Below are 21816 nucleotides of genomic sequence, written 5' to 3'. Positions count from 1 at the left end.
CGTTGACATGCAGATGTCAAGCACGTTACTCTGACACACAACCTACATGTATTCACTTGCAAGCGAACAAAGGGGGCACAACAAAAGCTAAGTGGGTTCCCAGCTGGACTGCCCTAACAAGGTCTTATTGACAGTGTTGGGGCATTACAAGTAATGCAACTAATAAGTATCAGATTACTTTTTTCATGTTCACATTGAGAAAATCTCCGTTAAAGTTGTCCATTTATTTTCGCGATTGTGCTGCATTCACTCACAAAAATAAATGTTTTATATATTTACGGTAGGAAATTTATAAAATATCTTCATGGAACATGATCTTTATTTAATATCCTAATGGTTTTTGGCATAAAAGAAACGATAATTTTGAACCATACAATGTATTGTTGGCTATTGCCACAAATATACCCGTCAGCTTGTGACTGGTTTTGTGATCCAGGGTCACATATGTATTTAATCTCACTTTATTAACCATACAGATGTGAATTTGCACTTCCACTTGAGGCTTATTCATTTCACTTTTGGTCATAGGGCCTTTACATTTGCCAAAAATAGAACCTGTTTTGATATTATAAAAACAAACAAGCAACTCCAGCCCAGGTGATAAAAAAAGTGATGCAAAAGTAATGTAACGCAAAGTAATTAAGTTATGTAATTAGTTACAGTTTTAGGGAGTAACGCAATATTGTAACACATACTTTTAAAAGTAACTTTCCCCAACACTGCTTTGATATACATCATAAGTAGCTCTTTAGACCCTCAATATATAAAACAGTGGAGGTAAAGCTACTTTGAAGCTACTTATAATTTGAAATGATTTAACTACAAAAAAGTTGACAAAAAAATATGAAAAGTTAGATCAATTTCAAGCTATGAAACATGGTTCATTAAAACCTAATATTTAAAATATATGTAACTTCACAGTAATTTGCCAAGTTAAATTAGTAAGTTAAATTAATCAACATTAGAGAACTATATATCTTTGACATCATTTGTACTGAGTCACATCCCAGAATTTCCTGAGCTGCTTTTGAATATGGTTTCACCTGGTCTGATTTAAAAATAAAAATAAATGTTAAAAGGATGGATTGGAACCAAACATTGGAGTTTGAGCTGAAAGGTGTGTTCTTAGCAGTGTGTTTGAGTGTGTGCATGTGTACGTACTTTTGTGCATGAGTGTGCATGTGAATGTTTAACATGCAGCAGATGCTGGTTGTTCCTACCCACTGGGCAGAGAGCAGATGACACCATAGGCCATCTCACCAGACGAGAGCCCCCAAGGTAGGGTGTGGTATTTTTGGGTCCAGCCATACATGCATAAACATATGTATGTAGCCAAAGGAAGAGCATGACCCAGATAATTTTCAGTGTTAAAGCAAAATGATAAAATGGAGGGGAAATGTATAAAAACTAGTTCAGTTAATGCCACAGCAACTGTTAGAGCTGTGCATTTCCAAACTGTTGTTTGAAACTTAATTTAGTTTTCTATGTTTTAAAGGGATTCTAAAATGGCCTTTTATGAAGTCTTGATTTTCTTATTGGGGTGTGCTTTCATGCTAGCCTGGAAATCCAGACCCAAATCCGAAAGATTAAGGGTCTGGCAATGAAAATCGCCCCAACTCGAGCGGCGGCACCAACCATGCATTTGAAAATCTCACTGCAACGCAGTTGGATAACACTACGACCAATCACAACAATACACTGTCTAAGCCCCATACGCTTAGCTACCAGCGGAGCTAACTGGTAGATTAGACTCTTGTCGTATCCGGTCGGCGAAACCACAAAAACGCCCTTCTTGCAAAGGAACGAGTCGAGCGCCGTCTTCTGTTCCTCTAAAATGCCATGTCTAACTTGTTCATTGTAGCGGCCAAAGCCGCTTCAAACAATTGGTGTTCATCCGTAGCCATCTTGCAATGTTTACTAATGACTTCGACGTCGCAGTGCTGTCTGTAACGTGGAGTCAGAGGCGTTCGAATCCATTTGCAGTACTTTATTAGATGAACACAAACACACAGAAGATTAAACACAGGCAGGCAATGAAACACAGGAGCGATCCAGAACTCGTGGTCAGAAACAGGCAATGGACGAGGCAGGCAGCAAACGTTCTTGAACAGAGTCCGAGGAAACAGGCAGGGATAGAGGAACCAGGGAAACCAGGGAGATTAGGACTGGGAGACAGGGAACAAACGCTGAGAAATGTATGCATGGGCAAAACAAGACTTCGCAGAGAACAAAGGGGAGAAGGGTCCAGATAAAAGGGAGATGAGTGTGCACAGGGGACAGAGATGACAGTGATGATGATGACTAGGCAGGGAAGGGCGGTGATGAGTGTGATGAGATGGTGAAGGGAGTGATGGGAAGTGCAGTCCTTAAATTCGGGGGAAAGTGATCTGGAGAGACCAGGGGGAGGCAACGCAGAGCGCACCGTGACACTGTCGTCATCTGTCGCCTCTGGCACGCTTATATCAGATGCACCGATGTGATTGGTGCAGCTCGGCTACAAGGGCATAGTTAATGAACATCATTACTCAATGCCAGAGTGACTCGCTGAGCAAATTCAAATTGTGCTCTCGCGAGAACTCTGGATTTCCAGGGTACTTTCATGCTTGATTGTTAGAAGAAGAAGAAAAAAATTCATTTTCACATATTTTACATAATTCTCTCTCTAGTCTGACACGAACACAACGTTTATTTCCTATTTCGATTAAGCCCGTCCTTCCGTAATACGAAATGTGCTGTGATTTGTTAGCTGGCCCAGTGTGTTGTGATTGGAACCGCTTAGCGCTTATTCGGGAATTATCATGCCCCTTACCATAACCGCAAGCTCCTCGCAGATGTAAATATCAAGGATGGCGTCAATTTAAACCAATTCTAGCCTTATTCAGACTTAAGAATGTTAACAAACAAGAGGATCATGCAGATCTTTGCAAGCATGTCTTTAACATTTATGGTATGGGTTTTTTTTATGTTTTTTTAATTATACATTTTAGATACGAAGTTATACACCATTTAATCATTATACTTGTTGGAAAACTATGGTAATACTAACAGTAATCGATCATAAAATCATGGTTAATTTTCCTAAGGGGCAGTGAACAGCCTTACACTTAAAAGCAAGAGCTTACAAAAGCTAAAGTAAACTATATCAGCACTGTAATGTTGGCTAGCAGGCGAGCGGAGGCAAATCTTTGCCCTTTGTTTCCATCGTAGCAACAACATAAAACTTATATTTGGAACTGTTAATAGAAAATGCAAATGCTAGAAATAATAAGACACACTTACAAGTTGTGTTCCACAAGCAACAGATAGTCCTGACAAAGTGGGTCATACTTTAATTTATTCTGAATTAATTTAATTGAAATGCAGACTAAAATTGTAGAAATGGCTACTGTGAAAATGTACAGTCATTTGAGTCGATGCCAATTGTTTCCATATTTGAGTTAGTTCTGTTGAATAAAATAAAACTAACCCACACATACTGTAGTGGCGTGTTGACTGGTGGTTCCTAAATCTCTATTCCTCACCCATTGGAAGAGTTCAGTGAATTGAAAAGTACTGCAGTCAGCTGGCAGCTGGATAAGGAGTACGGTACATCTTTCAGCTTCCCTCTTCGTTAGGCCAGATTAATTCACACAGATTTTCCTCCATTAATCCCATTATGGCTAACCACATCTACAAGCCTGAACACCCAAGCTTACGCACACACCCTCTCAGTGGATCTTTTGTGGATCCTTCTATCTCACTTTTTCCCTTGCAACATTTCCTGATTGTCTTTTGGTGTATTATTTTGATAGGTTCACAAAGACCTCAAACGGAATTAATTATATTATACTTCTATGCATCTACAGTTTAAAGTGTAAGGTTTAATAATGTTTTATGTGTTCAAATATTTAAATCATAAACAAATGCTTTCTCATTACACTCTAGTTCCCAATATATATCCAAATTTTTAAGGTGCCCAACAAGACTGCATTTATTTATTCAAAAATACTGTAAAAACAGTAATATTGTGAAATATTATTACAACTTAAAATAACTGTTTTCTATTTTAATATATTTTAAAATGTAATTTATTTCTATGATGGAAAACCTTTTTGTCAACTATTACTCCAGTCTTCAGTGTCACATGATCCTTCAAAAATCTATCTAATATGCTGATTTGCTGCTCAAGAAACATTTTTTTTTTTTATATACATTTTTATTATTTTTGTGAAAACCATGATCATTTTTCAGAATTATCTGATTGTGACCGGTTTGCCATTCTGAGAGGCCATCTAGTTGGTGATCTGCTGTGTCTGACTGATATCTTTTTTACCCATCATGCTTAAGCTATAGGATAATCATAGACGATACTCTAGCAGATATTTATGCAGATTTTTTTTAATTATTTACATAATGGTTTTCATGATGGTTTCACATTTAAATGCCAGACCCTGTACTTCACGAGGCTTGGTTGGTTGGTTTGTTTATTTGCACAGGTCCAAGTACTGTATATATCATAGTGTATCATGCTTGGATTTTCTTTATTGTTAAATCACAGAGGACACTTAAAAATTCTCAGCGCATGAGTACGTCTATTTAGCACTTGATGTCAGGCCTCGGCAGACCCCAGTGTCATCTCGTACCATATAGCCACGGCCCCATTCGTCTTCATCAGGGAGGATAAGTGACATGGCAGAACCTTGAATAATTGACGATGTGCTCTAATGATTGGCTGCTCAGTCAACAAAGCCGAGAGTGCACTGGGTCAATGAGAGCTGCGGTGTCAGTTGACATGCTCTGAGGTGATGTCATTGCACCAGACCCAATACCCTGTAACTCTCAACAGAGAAAAGGACCGAGGGGTCAATCCAAATTGACTCTTGAAACAACACTTTGATATGAAGCCTATAGTGCTAGAAGCATATATTGTCCTACTACGCTTGTTAAAAACAACTGGGAAAAAAAGTTGTAAGATGTTTCATGTATGTCTTTCTCTCTCTATTTATCTTTTTTATTTATTTTTCGGTCTCAATAGGGTCTTGGATTCAGTTTTCTCCCCATATGGATTCATGCCCAGGCATTATGGATAAAGTTACACTTCACATGACCCATCTCATAAAAAAAACACAATTTGATTCAATGCAGGCATACATCTGATATCATGTACTTCTGCTCTAATTACTAATTCATGTGAGGTGGACTGCAAGAGTTCCCACAGCTGGTTTGGGAACATTCACCAAAACTCATGTCTCACAGCTGCTCTGTGTTTGTGAATAATTGCAAAGCATATTAGCATGCTTTTCTCAATTTTAGACACATAATGTCATTTGTGCTCAGTAAGATGCGTGGACTGCTTGTCTTTTGACCACAATAACTGTGTCCATGCACAAAAGCGAACATTTCATTCTGTTATTTGTCTTCCTCCGTTCCCCTTTTTTCATTCAGGCTAATTCAATCTAGCGATCACAAGTAAATCACTCTGCTTTCCTGGACCTGGAGAACAAATAGATCTCATTGGATGAGAGCGTTGTGTCCTGTGATTGCATACGCATGGTCAGATAGTTGCATATGGTCAAACTGACCTGGCAAAAAATACAACAATAATTGTATATAGATGGGGGAAGGGGTAGTATTATTTACGGAAAAAGTGCCTTTTCAGGCATTACTTTTCAAAAGTTTAGGGTTGGTAAGATTTTTTTAATGTTTTTTGAAAGAAGTCTTTTATGCTCACCAAGGCTGCATTTTTTTAAACAGTAAATACATTTGTGGCGAGCAGGACGAGGTCGAGGGCCGTGAGAGAACGGCGCGAGACCGGTGGCGTGATTAATGATGAACGACACCTGTGAGGCGCACTGGTCTCGTATCTCTCACGGAGTAGCGGAAACATAAAGGAGGAGCGACGACTGTGAAGATCGAGAGAGGAACAGGCCTGGGGCCTATACCATGAAGCCGGTTTAGATGGCTAGCCAGCTTTCAGTTTAGTTTCCGCCAACCCTGGGTTTTAGGTACTATATGAAAGTAGCTCAGCTTTAATCGGTGTCCGTCGCCATGGTATCTTACGCTGCACGGCTAACCTGCTCCGGGACAGGTTATGTTCTGGATTCGAGATCTCAGACTGAAGTTTGACCAATCAGCTGTGAGCAAAGAAAAATATAGCTGACGTAACTAATTCCTAGTGTTCACCTTTTCTTCCAAATCCTGTGGACATCTCAGCACAAATCATTAGACGAGCAGTTCGTAGAGAAAGAGTTTTTAGGGACAGACAAAATCCCCTTGCCTTTCCTGATAGTTACTTGTATGAAAGATGCAGAGTTTACGCGGAAGGAATCTTTGTGAACTTCTTGAGCCGCACATAAAGAATTTTACACGTCGAATCCATGCACTTGACTTACTGTACCGCAAATGGTATTGCGCTGCGTTTTTTTGCAAGTGGTACATACTTGCACGGTCGGTGATGCACAGAATCTAGGGGGAAACACGGTTTGTCGAACCATTCGCAAGGTGGACCTCGCTCTGCAGGAGTATTAATAGTTTCATTAATAATGTTTCTCCGGACATTTATCGGCCATGTCCATAAAAGAGGGCTTTTATAAAATTGCCGGTAAGATATATTGATAGGGTGACATCACATGAACAAATTGTGTTCTTTCAAAAAGCAAATTTCACAAATGTACTATACAATATAGTACATGTTAAGAATAATTTTTAACATTTTTATTATTATTATTCTGTTAATCTTATGATAGGATTCCCTAGAATCATTGGAGCAATAGACTGCACACATGTTGCAATCTCCACTGCTCTAGGAGAACATGAGGCAGATTATATTAATAGGAAGTCCTTTCACAGCCTTAATGTTCAGCTAGGCATGATTATGTTCTGTGGGATTAATCTTTAAATTAATAGTAACATTAACAGATATGACAATGATCTACTAAACATTTCATCTGCAGATGACTTGTGATCATGAACGTATGATCACAAGTTTGGATGCCAAATGGCCTGGCTCCAGTGCATGACTCATGAATTTTCCGTGAGTCTGTGTTGTGTCAGCGCTTTGAGGAAAGCAAGTTAAATCTGGTACAGTACAAAACACTGTTAATTTGAATTGGGACAGCAAATCCTACACAATACCCCCCTATCATGACCCTCAGACAGGGCCACAGAACCGCTTCAATGTGGCCCTCAGTAAAACCAGAGTGAAGTTAGAGATGACCTTTGGCATCCTATAGGCACGTTTCAACTGTCTTCGGCGCTTAAGAGTCACCAGAGCGGGCATCACAGATAGTGGCTGCATGTGCCATTCTGCACAATATAGCCACCATTAGAAAGGAGCGAGAACCACCAGAAAGCTTCTCCCCGATGAAACTGACCCGATCACACTTGACCACCCAGCTGGTGCAAATGTAGATGCAATCACCATACAAAATTACACTTAATAAAAGCACATTGAACCTGCAGATAGGTCTCAAATGGTTTTATTGGTTTTGTGGGATAGGAGGGAGAAAGAGAGCAAGAGAAAGTTGCATTAATAAATATTCATGCTAAAGTGTTACTTGGTTAAATAATTTCACATACTGAGATCAGTTTAATCCAGCTGTTTGATCTCCAATTTATTTATTTTTAATTTGGAGCCTCCTCAGCTCATAGTCCGGCTCCTTTAGTGTGCAGTCTAGTTCTAGGCTCCTTTTGTAAAGGGCCCTGACCGAGTCTGTTTCCACCTGAAACATAATTCCACCACAACCATGATCATTACAAGTTTGGAGGCTAATCAAATCACAAAAGTTCCTTGACTTCCTACAAACACATGACTGTAATTTATGTCAAGGGTTTTAAATCCTTACCTTGTTCACATTACAGTGTGTAATTATACCTTTAAGTACAGAATAATATTAAAGGTGGGGTATGTAATTCTCTTTTTTGGCCATTTTTTTCAAAATCACTTAAAATCCTATTCCTAACCCACTTACAGCTACTGAGTTAGAAGCACTGAAATAAAAATTAAGCAATTTAATCATCTGTGGAATGGGCAGGACTCGAAAAACGCCAGCCAATCATTTCCAAGACCACCTAGAATCATTGGACAGTAAGTGCGTCAATCAATCGGTCGTACCATCCCCCCCCTCCCCCCATCCATGTCTATGTTCTTTGAATGGGTGGAGTCAAAGGAAAGAAGGTAGGACCATTTGAGTTGTGTATTTTCAAAATCTGCCAGCCATTTTGCAAATCACATACCCCACCTTTAATTAACAACATGTATTTACTATAGGGTTAGGATAGGATTTGGTAGGATTAGTTGCATGTAATTATGCATAATTTACTGTTATTACTATGGTAAGTACATGTAACATATGTAACAAAAAAAACTGTAAATAAAGTGTTACCATTTCGGTAACAGCTTATTTTAAGGTGTCATTGTCGACTGCAGCTTTAAATGCATGCAAACGTCATTCATACCCCTCTCCTCATTTATTTTTTTTTAAGTTAGACATCAACCTTATTAGTATTCCTCAATAAATTATTTATAAACAATATAACAATTAAAAAATGATGAAAGAATGCCTGTTTTCACATATATTTTTTGTACAAAAAAATTTGAGTGTATGTCACTAACAACCCAAGGTGTGTAACTGTAAATATATATTTTTTCTGCTCTACAATAATTGAATCTTTGATGAGTGAATAAGTGCAATTCACCTTTATTCAACAAGGTGTCAATGTCTGATACACAATGATGAATTGACGTTTCACTCATAGTTACCGCAGGCAGAAAACAAAAGAATAGGAAGTATCATCAGCAAAACTTGAAATGGCTCAGCGATTTACCGCTATCAAATATTAGTGTCACGGTTACTGATATTGGATCTGATGAAGAAGCTGTCAGCAATAAAAATATTGATTTTGAAGATGTTGAAAATTATAGTCTTGATAATAAGTTTGAGATCGCGATTATGAGCCAGATGCTGAATGTACTGAGCTCTGACGAGGACAGTGATGATGGTATAAAACATCTGCTCAAACTGAACACTAACAAACTCCAAAGGGTAACAAAATACGCTTTATTTAATTCCTCTGTAATTGTTACTCTAATATCAGGAGAATTTTATATTATCGCGAAAGGTAGAGACACATCTGTGTTAGATATAGATCCGGGTCGCTAAAGACCCGAATGTGTAATAATGATTTAAGGTTTAATGCATTAACTAATTTTAGCTAATTGTTATGTTACCATACCATTCTACTTTTACCCAGAAGTGCTTAATTTCCTCAGTATGTAGTGTTGAAGTCTGGATTTGCATACTATGCAAACAAACAGCATGTTTTTCTTTAAATTTGTGTGTGTGTTACAGTACATGTGTGCAAGAGAGAGAGAGACAAACACAAGAGCATGTTAATGAATTTCATGGAGTCCTTGTTTATCCACCTGGCTCCTCCAGTCCTAACAATCACACACTGCCATCTCTAAACCTGCCAATAGCACAACCGTTACAGTTAGAGGGCTGTTTGGCCTCTCAGCTCCTTCATGTGTGATGGTGTGTTGCTTGTATAGAAACAGATATGTTGTATAATGAATAATATAACCATATATATGGTGTGTTTACACTTCAGCTTAAAGCAGCTGACCATGGCCTGTATGTAGGACTGTAGTAACCATTATAACTGAAGAGATGTATTTTCCCCCACCCACTTTTGGAAAATAATCATTATATTTTAAGAGTTTTATTTTCCTTGGACCACAATGCAAGGAAATAAGATCCTGCAGCTGCTTTAAAACAAAGCAGAGGCCTCTGCCAAATGATTGTCTCGGTTACCAAATGTGCATGTTGTAAGCCTCAATCCTTGGATTGCACCTGTATTTACCAGTGTCTGCATTTCTGCCAACCATATATGGCTAGTGGGCAAACTTCATGTTACATAATTAAAATTCATGATCAAAGCTAAAGTTTTATATTATGCCCAGTCTCCCATACACACATATATTTATGCTTCTGGCCCTTTGCATGTTGTTTTGATCAGTTAAATATATTCACTTTTATATAGTTATACTTAGACTGGTATTATACCAGAGATCTGTTTTATCTATTCCTCTGTTATCCTTGTTATTCATCATCCCTGTTTTTTATATATGCATATATGCATCAAACATGCACCATGACACAACAACTTTACTCTCATTCTCTGTATTTTCATACTAATTTTGTAGTGCATTTTAATACTAATTTTGTATGCATTTTAATACATGTAAATATGGAATAGAACATTCTGTGATCCACTGTACTAATCAAACTTTGATCTCTTAAACTTTTGCTTATAAGTTATCACTTCCGTGTCTTTAGAAGGCTGTTATTGTATTAAGTGTGAATCCAGTGGGATTACATAATTTCAGGACCCTGATCCAGGGTTTTAGCGTGTCCCTTGATTGTAACAAGTTGTGTGCGTAATTAATTCGTCTGATAAACTTGAGTTCCAATGAGATTTCTTGCTGAAGTGAACAAACTATCCAATTCATCTACCCTTCTCTTCCCCTGGCTCTTGGTTATAATTATAACCAGCACCTGATGTCTGTTTCATCCCTTGATAGAAGACTGAAATCAGTGACACACGCATGTCATTGTATCAACTACTGATTGCCTTCAACTCCCACGGTTGTGGTTGCTAGGCATTTGAATTGCATCCAAACAAAGAATGGAAAGATGCAAATGAGAATCCCATCATTTTTGAAACCACAGAAGTAGGATGCATTATAACTTACATAAACAATATTTCACACCAAAATAAAAACAGTTCAGTGCTGTCATCGAGCAAAACTGAATCATCATTTATGAATCAGATTTCTACTGCATTATTTGTTTTTTTCTTGCAGTTGAAATTTGGTGTTAACACACCTTTTCATGCCTCGTAGACGTGGCTCTAAATCCAAAATATGAGATAATATAAACGCAGTGAAGTTGATAAATACAACAAAAGTGAGGGGTATCAACAAAAGGGTAATCCATTATTTTCCTCTAATGAAATATGCAGCCTACCGATATATAAGATGTGTGTGTGCGGTTTTTTTTTATTAAAGCGATCATTGAAGTTTTTTTGCATGTCCATTTTTCATTCTCAAAACAGACACTTTTATCCAGAGTGGCTTACAAAGCTTGTTTCAGAATTGCTGGGAAAATGACAAAAGTATGAGCAAATAGAATGATGTAGGTAAGACACTATATAAGGCAACATAAATATGATTTTTCATCTTTCTAGACCTCAATCCACCCCTGAAGAGGCACACCCAGGTTCAGCCTCTAATCTTTTGATGGAGTCCATTCATTACTTGGCTTCTAAGTGCAGCCTTGACATTATGGCAAAGGGTTAATCTATTTGCTTCTCAAGTTGACACTGTCTCATAGTTTAGACCTCGTTTAGCCACTTAAGTCTCGTGAATACAAATATATCTGTTAAGGTTTATTCGGTGTCGTACCAGAAAACAATGGGCTCGTTTATTGCATTGGTTTTAAACTAGTTTACATCTAAGTTTTTCGTTTGTACTGCAACTTTACAAGTGAACTTACAGGTATACTGATATATATACTGAAATATACTATATTGAAACTTGGCACATTAGTTTTTGAAAGTACACTTTGAAGTATACTCTCAGTAAACTACTAGTTTAGTAGTTTTATACTGCAAGTATTCTTGCAGGTTTTCTTTAAGTGAACTTTACATCATTTACACTTTAGTATACTACTATTTTGGTATACATTTTTTTATACTTGAAATATACCTTTAAATGTACTTTAACTCTTTTGATTTTGCATCCTTTTTTTATCAACACTTGAATGTATGTTTTTAAACAAAAAGCTGATAAAAATCCCATTTTTGTCGTATGTCTGAATGGGATTCAGAACGATGATCAAAACACAGATGTAGTTGATCGAGTCCATTAACACTCATAGCTTCAATAGTTTCCTTTTCATGGGTTTGACATTTCATTCTGTATTAACGTTAGGTTTGAACTTATAAGCTGTTTAATGTTTGATGATCGCGTTATTGTATATGCATAAGCATTTTACTATCACTCGTTTATGCTTCTTCTTAATCTGTGTTTTGATCAGGAGAGTATGCATTCTTTCAGAAGTAAAGTATTTGAAGTAAATTCCTATGTACAATACTACAATTGGAGTTTTTTTTTCGTAAGGGAACTCTCAAAAATTATGTTTGTTGAGTGTTTCATCTTATCGCCCCTGATATTTAGTTTTAGGTACTGTGTAATCATCATCATAAACTGTTAATTAGTCTAGGGTATGTGGATTATGCCTGCTGATATACTATCTTTGTGTCTTGCAAACCGCTCTGGCTCAGACGGGTAAGAGTTAAACAGCCCGTCCTTTATCTGCTGAACTGCAGAATGCTGAGCAATGGTGCCTGATGCCATGACAACCAGAGGGCCGTTCAGAGAGAAGGGTAGCCGAGGAGTAGGCGTGTGGAAAGAAAAGGATGACAAGAAAAGTAGACCGAGGAGAGAAAGAAAGGTAGAAAGGTGAAAGAGAGGCTGATTAAAACTTGAGAAGACCGTAGGAAAAGTGGCCATGAGGTGGAAAGTGACAGAGAAAGACAATGAGACAGAGGAAGAGGGCATGGGGGCGGGGATTGGCAGACGCTGGCTGCTTGTTACCGAGTGTCACCGGAGTATTGCATCAGTCCAAGTGGGATGCTCACATTGCAGGATGACATCACAGGAGCGCAGACTGCCTGCCACCCAGAAATGGAGACGGAGGGAGGCTGCCTCTGCCTTTACTAGCTAATAAGCCAGGGGGCAGGGTGGTGTGTGCTGCTCTTTTTTTTTTGCAGAGTCATTAACACTTCGTTGTCATTTTTGAGCCGCTCTGTTGCGCATGTGCTTGCACAGCCATACTAGTGATTTATGCAGATCTGCACCCCTGAAAATCCTGTCAATTCAGGATGAGGAAAAGCGGAGAACAAATACCAGACAGTATGCCTAATCGTTTAACTCGAATCAGAGCGTACATCATCCAAGACACATGACTCCTCTGCCGAGTGCGCCCATTAGTGCAGCCTTGTGGATAAAAGAGACTGATATCTAGTCATGCTTGAAGGTGTATCCGATAATAAAGAACTACTGTGTCTGTAATGTGCGTCCGGTCGGTAATGAGCTTTGTGAATTACTCATATGTAGTCTATATTTATCATTGCGGACTGCAGCACTAAAAGGATAGTTCACCGAATTAAATGTTGATTTTTGCTCACCATCATGTTGCTGCAAACTGATATGACTTTTTTTCGTGTGTGGAACACAAGATCTGAAATTATTATAATATCCTGGCCACTTATTTTAATATAACATGGACTTCAGTTTAGGCCGGTTCCTCACACAGGGTTTAATCGTATAACTTAAGAAGACTTTGAATGTAACGCACAAGCAATTTGGACCACTTTAATGATCATTTTATTGTACATTTTCATTATTTTTGAAAGCTTCAGTGCCCATGGGGACTAACTGCATGGAAAAGAGTGACCACTAATTCTCTTTTTGTGTTCAATCAATGGAAGAACTAAAGTCATGATACGGATTTGGAACGACACGAGGGAGTAAATTACAGATTTTTTTAGATGAGCTATTCCTTTAAAGAAACATCTCTTGTTTTCTTCTTCTCTTTTCTTTCAGTTGGCTTTGAGAGAAAAAGCTTATGGCTTATTCTAGGCAGGGAGACAGTGACAGAGAGAGCCGCCTGATTCTCATGAGCTCAGCAGAAAAAAACGAAAAAGGTGATCGCTCTCACTGTGTGTAATTTACAGTGGATTGAAATTAATTTCCCCCTCCATGATATCAGCTGGGGAACAATGATATTGCTTCTTTCATCTCCTTTATGAATTATGTATAATGCACACCAGTGGTCACACAACAGCTCTGGGTTTTGTGTGCCTCTCCAGTGCCGCCCTTATGTCTGTGTTAAATATGGAACAAAGAAGCCGTCTATTTGCATCTGAACTGAAAATGTACTTTCCACTCTAGTTGTTACAGTCACAGATAAAATATGAGATGCTCAAAGCTATAGTCAATACAGACACAGCACAGTCAGATTACTGTCCCTCAGCAAGCACAAGCAGGTCCCTTTTATTTCAGCATGTCGATCAAAATGTCCTTCAGTTCATCATCCTCAAATCTCCAGGTCATCGATATACCTTTACAACTCCCCTAGCTTTTCATTTTTGCTTCATTCTTTCAACGGGATTTGGCATCGTTTGGCTGGGTCTTGTAGTCAGGCAGATTAGAATCTCTTTCTGCTAGTCATGCCTGCCTTTTGGCATCACATACACGAACCTGCTACATGTGAAAAATAATTTCTACTTAGTAATTGGAGAAAAGAGTGTGCAATAATGAATCCTGCTGGTATAGTGGGAAACATCATCTAAATCTAATTACAAAAGCTAAATACATGAACTTTTGGCATTAGAAACCAAGCCAAGCTTTAAAAGCAAATAAGCAAATTTTGAGTCATGTGGCATGTGTTCACTTTGAAGGTTTATGGTATTCTACTCATAAACAGTGACAAAATAAACTTTTAGCACATATGCAGATTTTACATTTATATGGACAAATATTGATGACTCATCATCCTATACAACGATAGGCCTGTTTGTCCAATCAAATGCTCTCCATAGGCCTACACTGTTTACCAAATGTATTATTTAAACCACAGAGGAAACCAGCTGGCCTGGTCAAGGAAATTCTGTTTTTTTTTATCATTTTTATCTGTGAATTTCACTTTAATACAATTAAATTAATACTTTAGGACTTATCAAACATTTGATTTTAATGTTTGTATTTACAATGTCTTAGTTCATGTATTATTACTTTGATAATGTATTGAGAAGTTGCAGTGCACATAGTTGGCTATTTCTTTTCCTTTGCAACTCACACATTGGATCAGCCAAATCAGAATCCCCTGCAGACATACCATAGAAACACTGTTAGTGTTTAGCTCACTGTCCAATAAGAGAAAGAGGCAATAACAAGCCGCAGTTGGTTGTGCATTAAGGTTTCTAAGGCACACACACTTTTCTGACACTCAAATCCCCATGGTCACGTGTGTCTTTCTCCAGTGTTGCAGAGGCAGATAGCAATACACTTTAGTCCAAACCAGACATTGCAGTCTCTGAAACAGAGTGACCTCAAATAAATGCATCAGTCTTAAATGTACAGCTGGTATGGATGTAATTTAAATAGTCCTGGCATTTATTACTCGTTCATTATGCATTGGGTGTAAATGATTAATATTTTCCCACAGCTTTTATGGATTACTGTGGCTGTTCGGTTGCTTGTCATTGTTTTGGATCCATCTGCTCATACTGAACTGAATCATGGACAGTGACAATTAAGCAAGTTTGACACAGTTGACAAGGACAGCCTTTGTCAGGCACAAGCCATCTGGAGGGTCCTCCCTGTCCTTCATTAAAGAGATGCAAACATTGTGATCCTTTTTTTCCGCTCTAGCCATAGAGAGGCATTCTCTCATTCTTCTTGATGGATAGATCACACGTATGTGAACAGGGGGGACATAAAGAGGCAGATTGCCATCCACACAATAATTGTTCCTAAAGCAGACCACCAAACATTGATGAGATTTACATACAGAAAAACAGTAAACACCCTGACCCACAGGAAACATTTAGTAAAATATTCAGGTTACATTTTTGCTTGTCTGGAGAGAACTTTTATTCTTAATATTGCATATTTTAAATGTATTGATAGAGTGATATACCAACACACATACGCAAGTGTGTTTGTGTCTGACTGAAAAGGTATATTTGTTAAGGTTAGTTCTTTTCATTTATTATTAGAATGTAAGTTATTTTATTTTATTAACAAAAATTAAAAATTCACCAATATTTATTTCAGTTTGTATTTCCAAATACAGATCCAAATCCATAATATACTTGTATGGGCAGCAGTTTCACCTGTTTTGGTGCTTCTAACAGGCTTGGTACTGTGTGTCAATATCTCTAATAAACATTTTATATTTTACATAAGCTTATAGCCTATCAAAATCATTACTTCCTCCAGCAACTGTTCTCTCCATCAGTTTTGCACCTCATAGTAACGGTTCGACCAATAGAATGTCGACTTCCGCTCTTCGAACAAGTTCATTGGATCACGAGAAACACGCGGCTGCAAATAATGTACAAACTCTGACTTTGGCAACTAGTTGGAAGAGAAGCGCATTCTGATTGGCTCCCAAATCTGAAGTGTGCGTGCTCCACAGCACCTACAATGCCAGTGATCCGTTTTGAGGAGAGCCCATTTCGTACCGGGGAAGGGGTGCCGAAAAATGATGTCACTTGTGAATGAAACGACATCGTTACACACGTCGAAATGAAAAGAAATTATTATGAACTCGGTCTTCTTTTCGTGTTTTTAATTGTGTGTTATATTAATTACCCATTAAAACGTAAGCACGAGGAGAGTAATTTGCTCCACTCGTTTCCGTTGGAACCGGTTCCCCCCATGCTGTGTGTGCACCGAATGGACTCTTCCTCATGAAGTGAAAGGGCCGGTAGACTTGGTGAGCTGATTGAAAAGAAGACTACCGTTTCGTCATGGTAGGACGGAGTGGATTGTAGAGCTGGTATCTACTTTCTGTTCTGTCGGACTGTAAAGAGATATTTTATTAAAAATAATGCTATATCAAGTGATATTGGATGAGTGAAGCCTGGTGCTTTGACAGCTTTCATGACACGCAGTTACTCTGAAGCAGGCATTCAGACTGTTAAAGTTGAGCTCTCCGTTCAGTCAGAAGAGCTTCTTATGTTTCTTTCATTCGTCTGTGTTGAAAATTTGATTTTATGAGAACCTAGTCGATCACCAGAGGACTCAGAACATGTACAATACAGTGTGGACTACGGAGAAAGAAGATGACGATTGGAGGGACGTGATGATGCCCTATTCCACTGAATTAATATTTTACATTGAAATGGACCAGCCGCCAGGTACAGATATAGCATAATTAAACTAACAGCACGCTTAGTTCACTCCAATAATGTAAAATATTATTTCCTCACTCTGATATTGTTACAAACCTATACGACTTTTTCCTCCATGAAGCACAAAAGGAAATGTTTGGTACTGACACCCTCAGTCACCATTTACCTTCATTGTATCTTTTTTACCATACAGCGAAAATGAATGGTGACTGGGATGTCATTCTGCATATCTCCTTTTGTGTTCCATAAATGAATGTCGTTTAGCGTATTTAACATTTACAGTCTCCTTATCTGACTTATCTATTGCACTCAGCTATCTGCTTAGACAAATGGAGCTTGCACCTCTTCATTTTTATTTATTTAATGTTATGTACAATGAGTCATGTATGGCTGACATTAACGTTAGTTTTTCCACAAAGTACAATTTCGCCATTTTAAAACGGTTGGTTTCCTGTCAGGTTGTCATTTAAATGTGCCTTAATCGTACTTGAGAGATGCATTGTCTGCATTAGCGTGTGCGTTTTAAATGCACGATAAACGAATTCTCATTCAGACAAGGGAGCCATATTAAATCTTCCTGTGCAACAGTGTACATCCCTCTATACGTTTATTTTAAAACAACATTTCATTTGAATACGAAAGTTCTATAATTTTCTCACACTTGTTGTTCCAAATCTTTTACTTTTTTTACTTAAGTATAACACAAAATGAGGAGTTAGGCAGAATGAGCCTCAGTCCCCATTCACTTTTTTTTATGCATCTCTTTTCATACAATGAAAGTAGTGAATGATAACTGTTGTCATTTTGCATATCTCCAGATTCTCCTTTTAGTTTAACTATCCCTAGAACTTGTGTAAATCTCTCTGTATATATATCCAGTGGTATTGGTTCTGCAGGGAATTTAGGCCTGTAAATGGTTAAATGAGATGTTTTTAGAGAGATTGTGTTACAGGTCCTGCTATAGGCTGTCAGTTTTTCCTCAGGAGATTTGTACGTTTTGCATGGCTCTCCATAAATTGTAGGATATTGATAGGCAAAATGTGGAGAGATCGAAATGCATTCTCTAAATTTGTTTGTCACCTTAATTGGTGTTATACAGAATTATTCTCTGTGCTCTTTTCCCCAGCCATTGTAGCAGATAGGGACTTATAGACCAGTGAAGTTACAGAATTATATACTGAGTCTTTATGGAAGCACTTTATGGGTCTTTTGGAGTAAGTTTCCTCACTCTCTGAATGTTCGTTTTGGTGTTCTGCATTTCTTATTCACATCCAGTGCCATTCATGTGTCATTTGTTAAGCGCTGACACCATTTTATTGCCATTAACAATGATGTCATAGACTGGAAACTGGATCCTATCCAGAAGTCACAGGCATAGTTGACAATGGGTCGTTAATTCATGTCGTTAATTCCTGCAATAAAGAGACGGATGACACTTTTGGAGGCGTGAAATGGGAATGGGAAAAGAGACGGTTTGACGGTTTTGCATGAGGCTGTACTTCCGTGAGACCATTGTGAATGCAAAAGTATAACACATTTGTTGGGTTGTTTCTTAACAGTTTGTCCATTTGTAGATTGTGAAGATGGTGTTGTCTTTACCTACCCACATGCAGTTAACCGTGTCTTGGTCCAAATGCAGCCTAATTCCAACACTGAGCAGAATTGATCTTCTTTTTTTTTTACTTTTACGACATTCTCTGCGTTGTTCAAAGGAACAAAGCCTAACGCTCTGTCTTAACCTCCTCATTTCCTAGAAAATGAGCTGTGGTGGAATGAACGGATCTGGCAAGCAGGATTGTGGGTTGAATAGCCCTTCGATTGCTCTGCCATGGGGATGAATGAGCACAGCACTGTGTGATCAACCCACACATTAATCTTATCTTTCATTCTGTGCCACTGAACACAGGTTTATCAGATCTCCTTATTTCAATCCGTCCGTTTGTCCCTGTGTACTGTCAATAGCCCCTCATTGACTTATCATCTGCTTCTTCCTCTACTCGCGGCACTTTATCTCTGAGACGCCGTTACAGAGGCACTGCGGGACACTGAAATCCGCATGGCCCGGGAGAAGATGGATATATTAGTAAGAGTGAGAAGGAAAGGAAAGAAACGGGACATGGTTCCCCTGCAGATGTTCATTAGAATATTTATTACAGCTGAATTGAGATGTGGAAGGCTCAGAGGTAGGGCCCAGTTATGTGCGTGCGTCTGCAAACAAGCAAGCGACTGCTTTGTTCCGTTGCGGTATCCAATGAGCACAGGTGCCACGCTGCCCCCAGGGGAAAGTTGGCCCCTGTCTCTTAGGGCCAGTGATGTGTGAGCGTAATAAAGGCTGCCGGAGCCGTGTGCTCTGGGTGGACAACAAAAGTGCAGCGACACCAAAGGGAAAGTCAGCTTCTGACATCCCTTAATGGCATTCGTATGACATAAGGGATGGAAATGTCACTGTATCTCTCTTGATACATGGTTCTTTCTTTGTTCTGTGCCATTTCAGCTGGTTCAGTCCTGCATTTATTTGAGCTTGTTCATTCATAAAAGTGCACAGCTATACATCTGTTGAGAAAGCAGAGTTTGCTTAGCACAATATGAGAAAGCAGTATATTTCTCCGTACATGCATGCACATAAGATATATATATATATATATGTGTCTGTGTGTGTATATATATATATATATATATAATTTATTTATGTGGAGCAGAATGTGAAAATTCTCTCTACGCATTGACAGATATGTTTGTCTTAATGAAAAATAATATATAGCTAGTCGGAAAAAAAAATATAGGATATATATATGTGTGTGTATATATATATATATATATATATATATATATATATATATATATATATATATATATATACACATGCATACATACATACATACATACATACATACATACATACATACATAAAAAAAATATTGTAATCTGATGTTTCAAACGATGCAGCCGTGAAGTGGTTCAGTGTATGTGTCCTGTTTCGTGTTTGCCTCAGCGAGCGTGTGTTAGCGTCTTTGCCTTGTCTTTCTCTGGGAGGAGTGCCCCCCCCCCCCCCCTTCCTATATCATTCCCTAGAGCTTTCCGCTCTCTCTTTCTCCATCTCATATGGTTGTGTCCTGTCCACCTCCCCTCCTGCTTTCTCATTGGCTGCTGCCGATTTCTTCATTGAGAGGGTTTGTTAAGCCAGCAGCATCTGAATTTAGGAGCAGGGATTTTCCCTCTGGCTTTAGTCTGAAAGGCAGTGCGAGGGTGGAGAGAAAGCGAGAGCGAGTGGGAGAGAGAGAGAGGGAGAGAGAGAATAAGAGGACTTGTGTCACAGACAGCTGAGTGCAGGCTGTATACATGCAGCTCAAAAAGGATCCCGAGGAGGACGGTAAGGGAGACACCATTCTTCTTTTCTTCTGCTTTTTCACACTCACTGTCTCTTTCGTCTTGTTTTCTGTCTGTTCATGCTCTGAACAGACTGTCAGGGGAGCACAATGACAATTAGTGTTTGTTCTATTGTGTGGGAAGTGTCCTGGATCTTGTATGAATGGAAATGTGCTTTTGTCAACAAGAATTAACATAAGAATTGTGCTATTTACAGAACGTGTCATCCTTGATAGCTGTACTCCATTTTCTTGTTTTGTAATATTTTTTGTATTGTGTTAAAATGATTTGAGGCTTAATAAGGTTGTTGTAAGAGTTCAGCTGTAGGGATTGTCTTTTAGTTGTTCATTAGTAATGAACAGAATTAGCGGATCATGATTATATGTGCACAGAGCGTACCCGACGGACTATTTAAACCACCCATGTGCTTGGTGACACTTTTAATTCATTCCCCCTTGGATCGGGACGTGGCAGCCCACGCCTGCTGCTCTCTTCAATGGCACTGTCATCACTCTCTGCCACACGTCTTTTATCATGCTAATGTACCCCCTAATTTGTACATACAAATCCTAAACTAAACTGTTTATATGTGTGTGGTGGTGTCAGTCTATGTTTGTGTTCTCTTTCAAAGTACGGTTGCTCCATCAGATGTCACCTGTAGAACCAGAAGTTTGAACGTGTCTTTTTGTTGCTGTGCAAAAAACACAACTGTAGTACAATGACCACCTGAGATGATGTTTTGAGCTGCACGTTGCCATTTATGTTTGTTTCCTAAACAATGGAATGCTCGTCGTCGATTGCCATAGGTTTAACCTATGGATGTATAGTTTTCTTTGTTCAGACTTGCGCAGCGTTGCATTGCCACTCACTCCCCCTCGTTCTTTCTCATCCTTTCCATCCTACGTCCTGGTCACATTCTTTTTCTTACATTTGCATTTTCATCTTTCATTACAAGTTTAGAAAATAAAATTATTTAAAAAAAATGTTTAACCAAGTTTGCTTTGCATTCATTGTGAAGCATGATGGGCTAGTTTAATCTTATATAAATTTGAAAGAAATACTTTTCCCTTTGTCATTTAAATTGACCCCTTTGTTCAGTTTTGCCGTAAATCATGATCGTAACTTGTTTGGATCGGTGAATGGTAGCTTTAAAAACGACTGCAAGCTGCGAATATGTGGGCTTTCCATTGTGTGCCCCCCAGCTACGATAGCTCTGACACTAACACACATGAGGTGGCTGCCATAATGAGATCACCTAGCCACATCTCTGTCTTTTTCTTGCTTTCTTTCATTCCATTTCTCATATTTTTTTCCATGCTCACACCCCAACAGTAGCTCACAAAGATATGTGTTTATGTGTGTGTAGTACAAAGATGGTCACACACTTGCAGAAAGAGCTGACAGTGAGAGAACTGGTAGGCAGGAATTTGAGGTTTCAGGTGGGCTTGTGCACCTGCCTTTTGGCTGCTGCGGAAAGTGAACGAG

General features: G+C 38.6%; 1 protein-coding gene across 7 annotated transcripts in view; it reads left to right on the top strand.

Annotated features, from left to right (window-relative positions):
• Positions 1–21816, top strand: part of pik3r3b (phosphoinositide-3-kinase, regulatory subunit 3b (gamma)) — a 166874-nt gene that overhangs the window by 133282 nt on the left and 11776 nt on the right. Inside the window, exon 1 of one of the 7 annotated variants that reach the window (XM_079628653.1) lies at positions 16301–16971. The exons of 5 other annotated variants lie outside the window; for them this stretch is intronic. In XM_079628653.1, the coding sequence (XP_079484779.1) occupies positions 16863–16971 (109 nt within the window). In that variant the 5' untranslated portion in view covers positions 16301–16862. Of the gene's footprint in view, positions 1–16300; positions 16972–20190; positions 20336–21816 lie in introns of those variants that run through there. One more of the 7 variants, XM_079628654.1, reaches the window with a different exon arrangement.

The sequence above is a fragment of the Phoxinus phoxinus genome (assembly GCF_949152265.1).
Source record: "Phoxinus phoxinus genome assembly, chromosome: 11".
Taxonomy (NCBI): Eukaryota; Metazoa; Chordata; class Actinopteri; order Cypriniformes; family Leuciscidae; genus Phoxinus; species Phoxinus phoxinus.
Note: the sequence above shows the minus strand (reverse complement) of the source record. Positions and strands in the feature narration are given on the sequence as shown.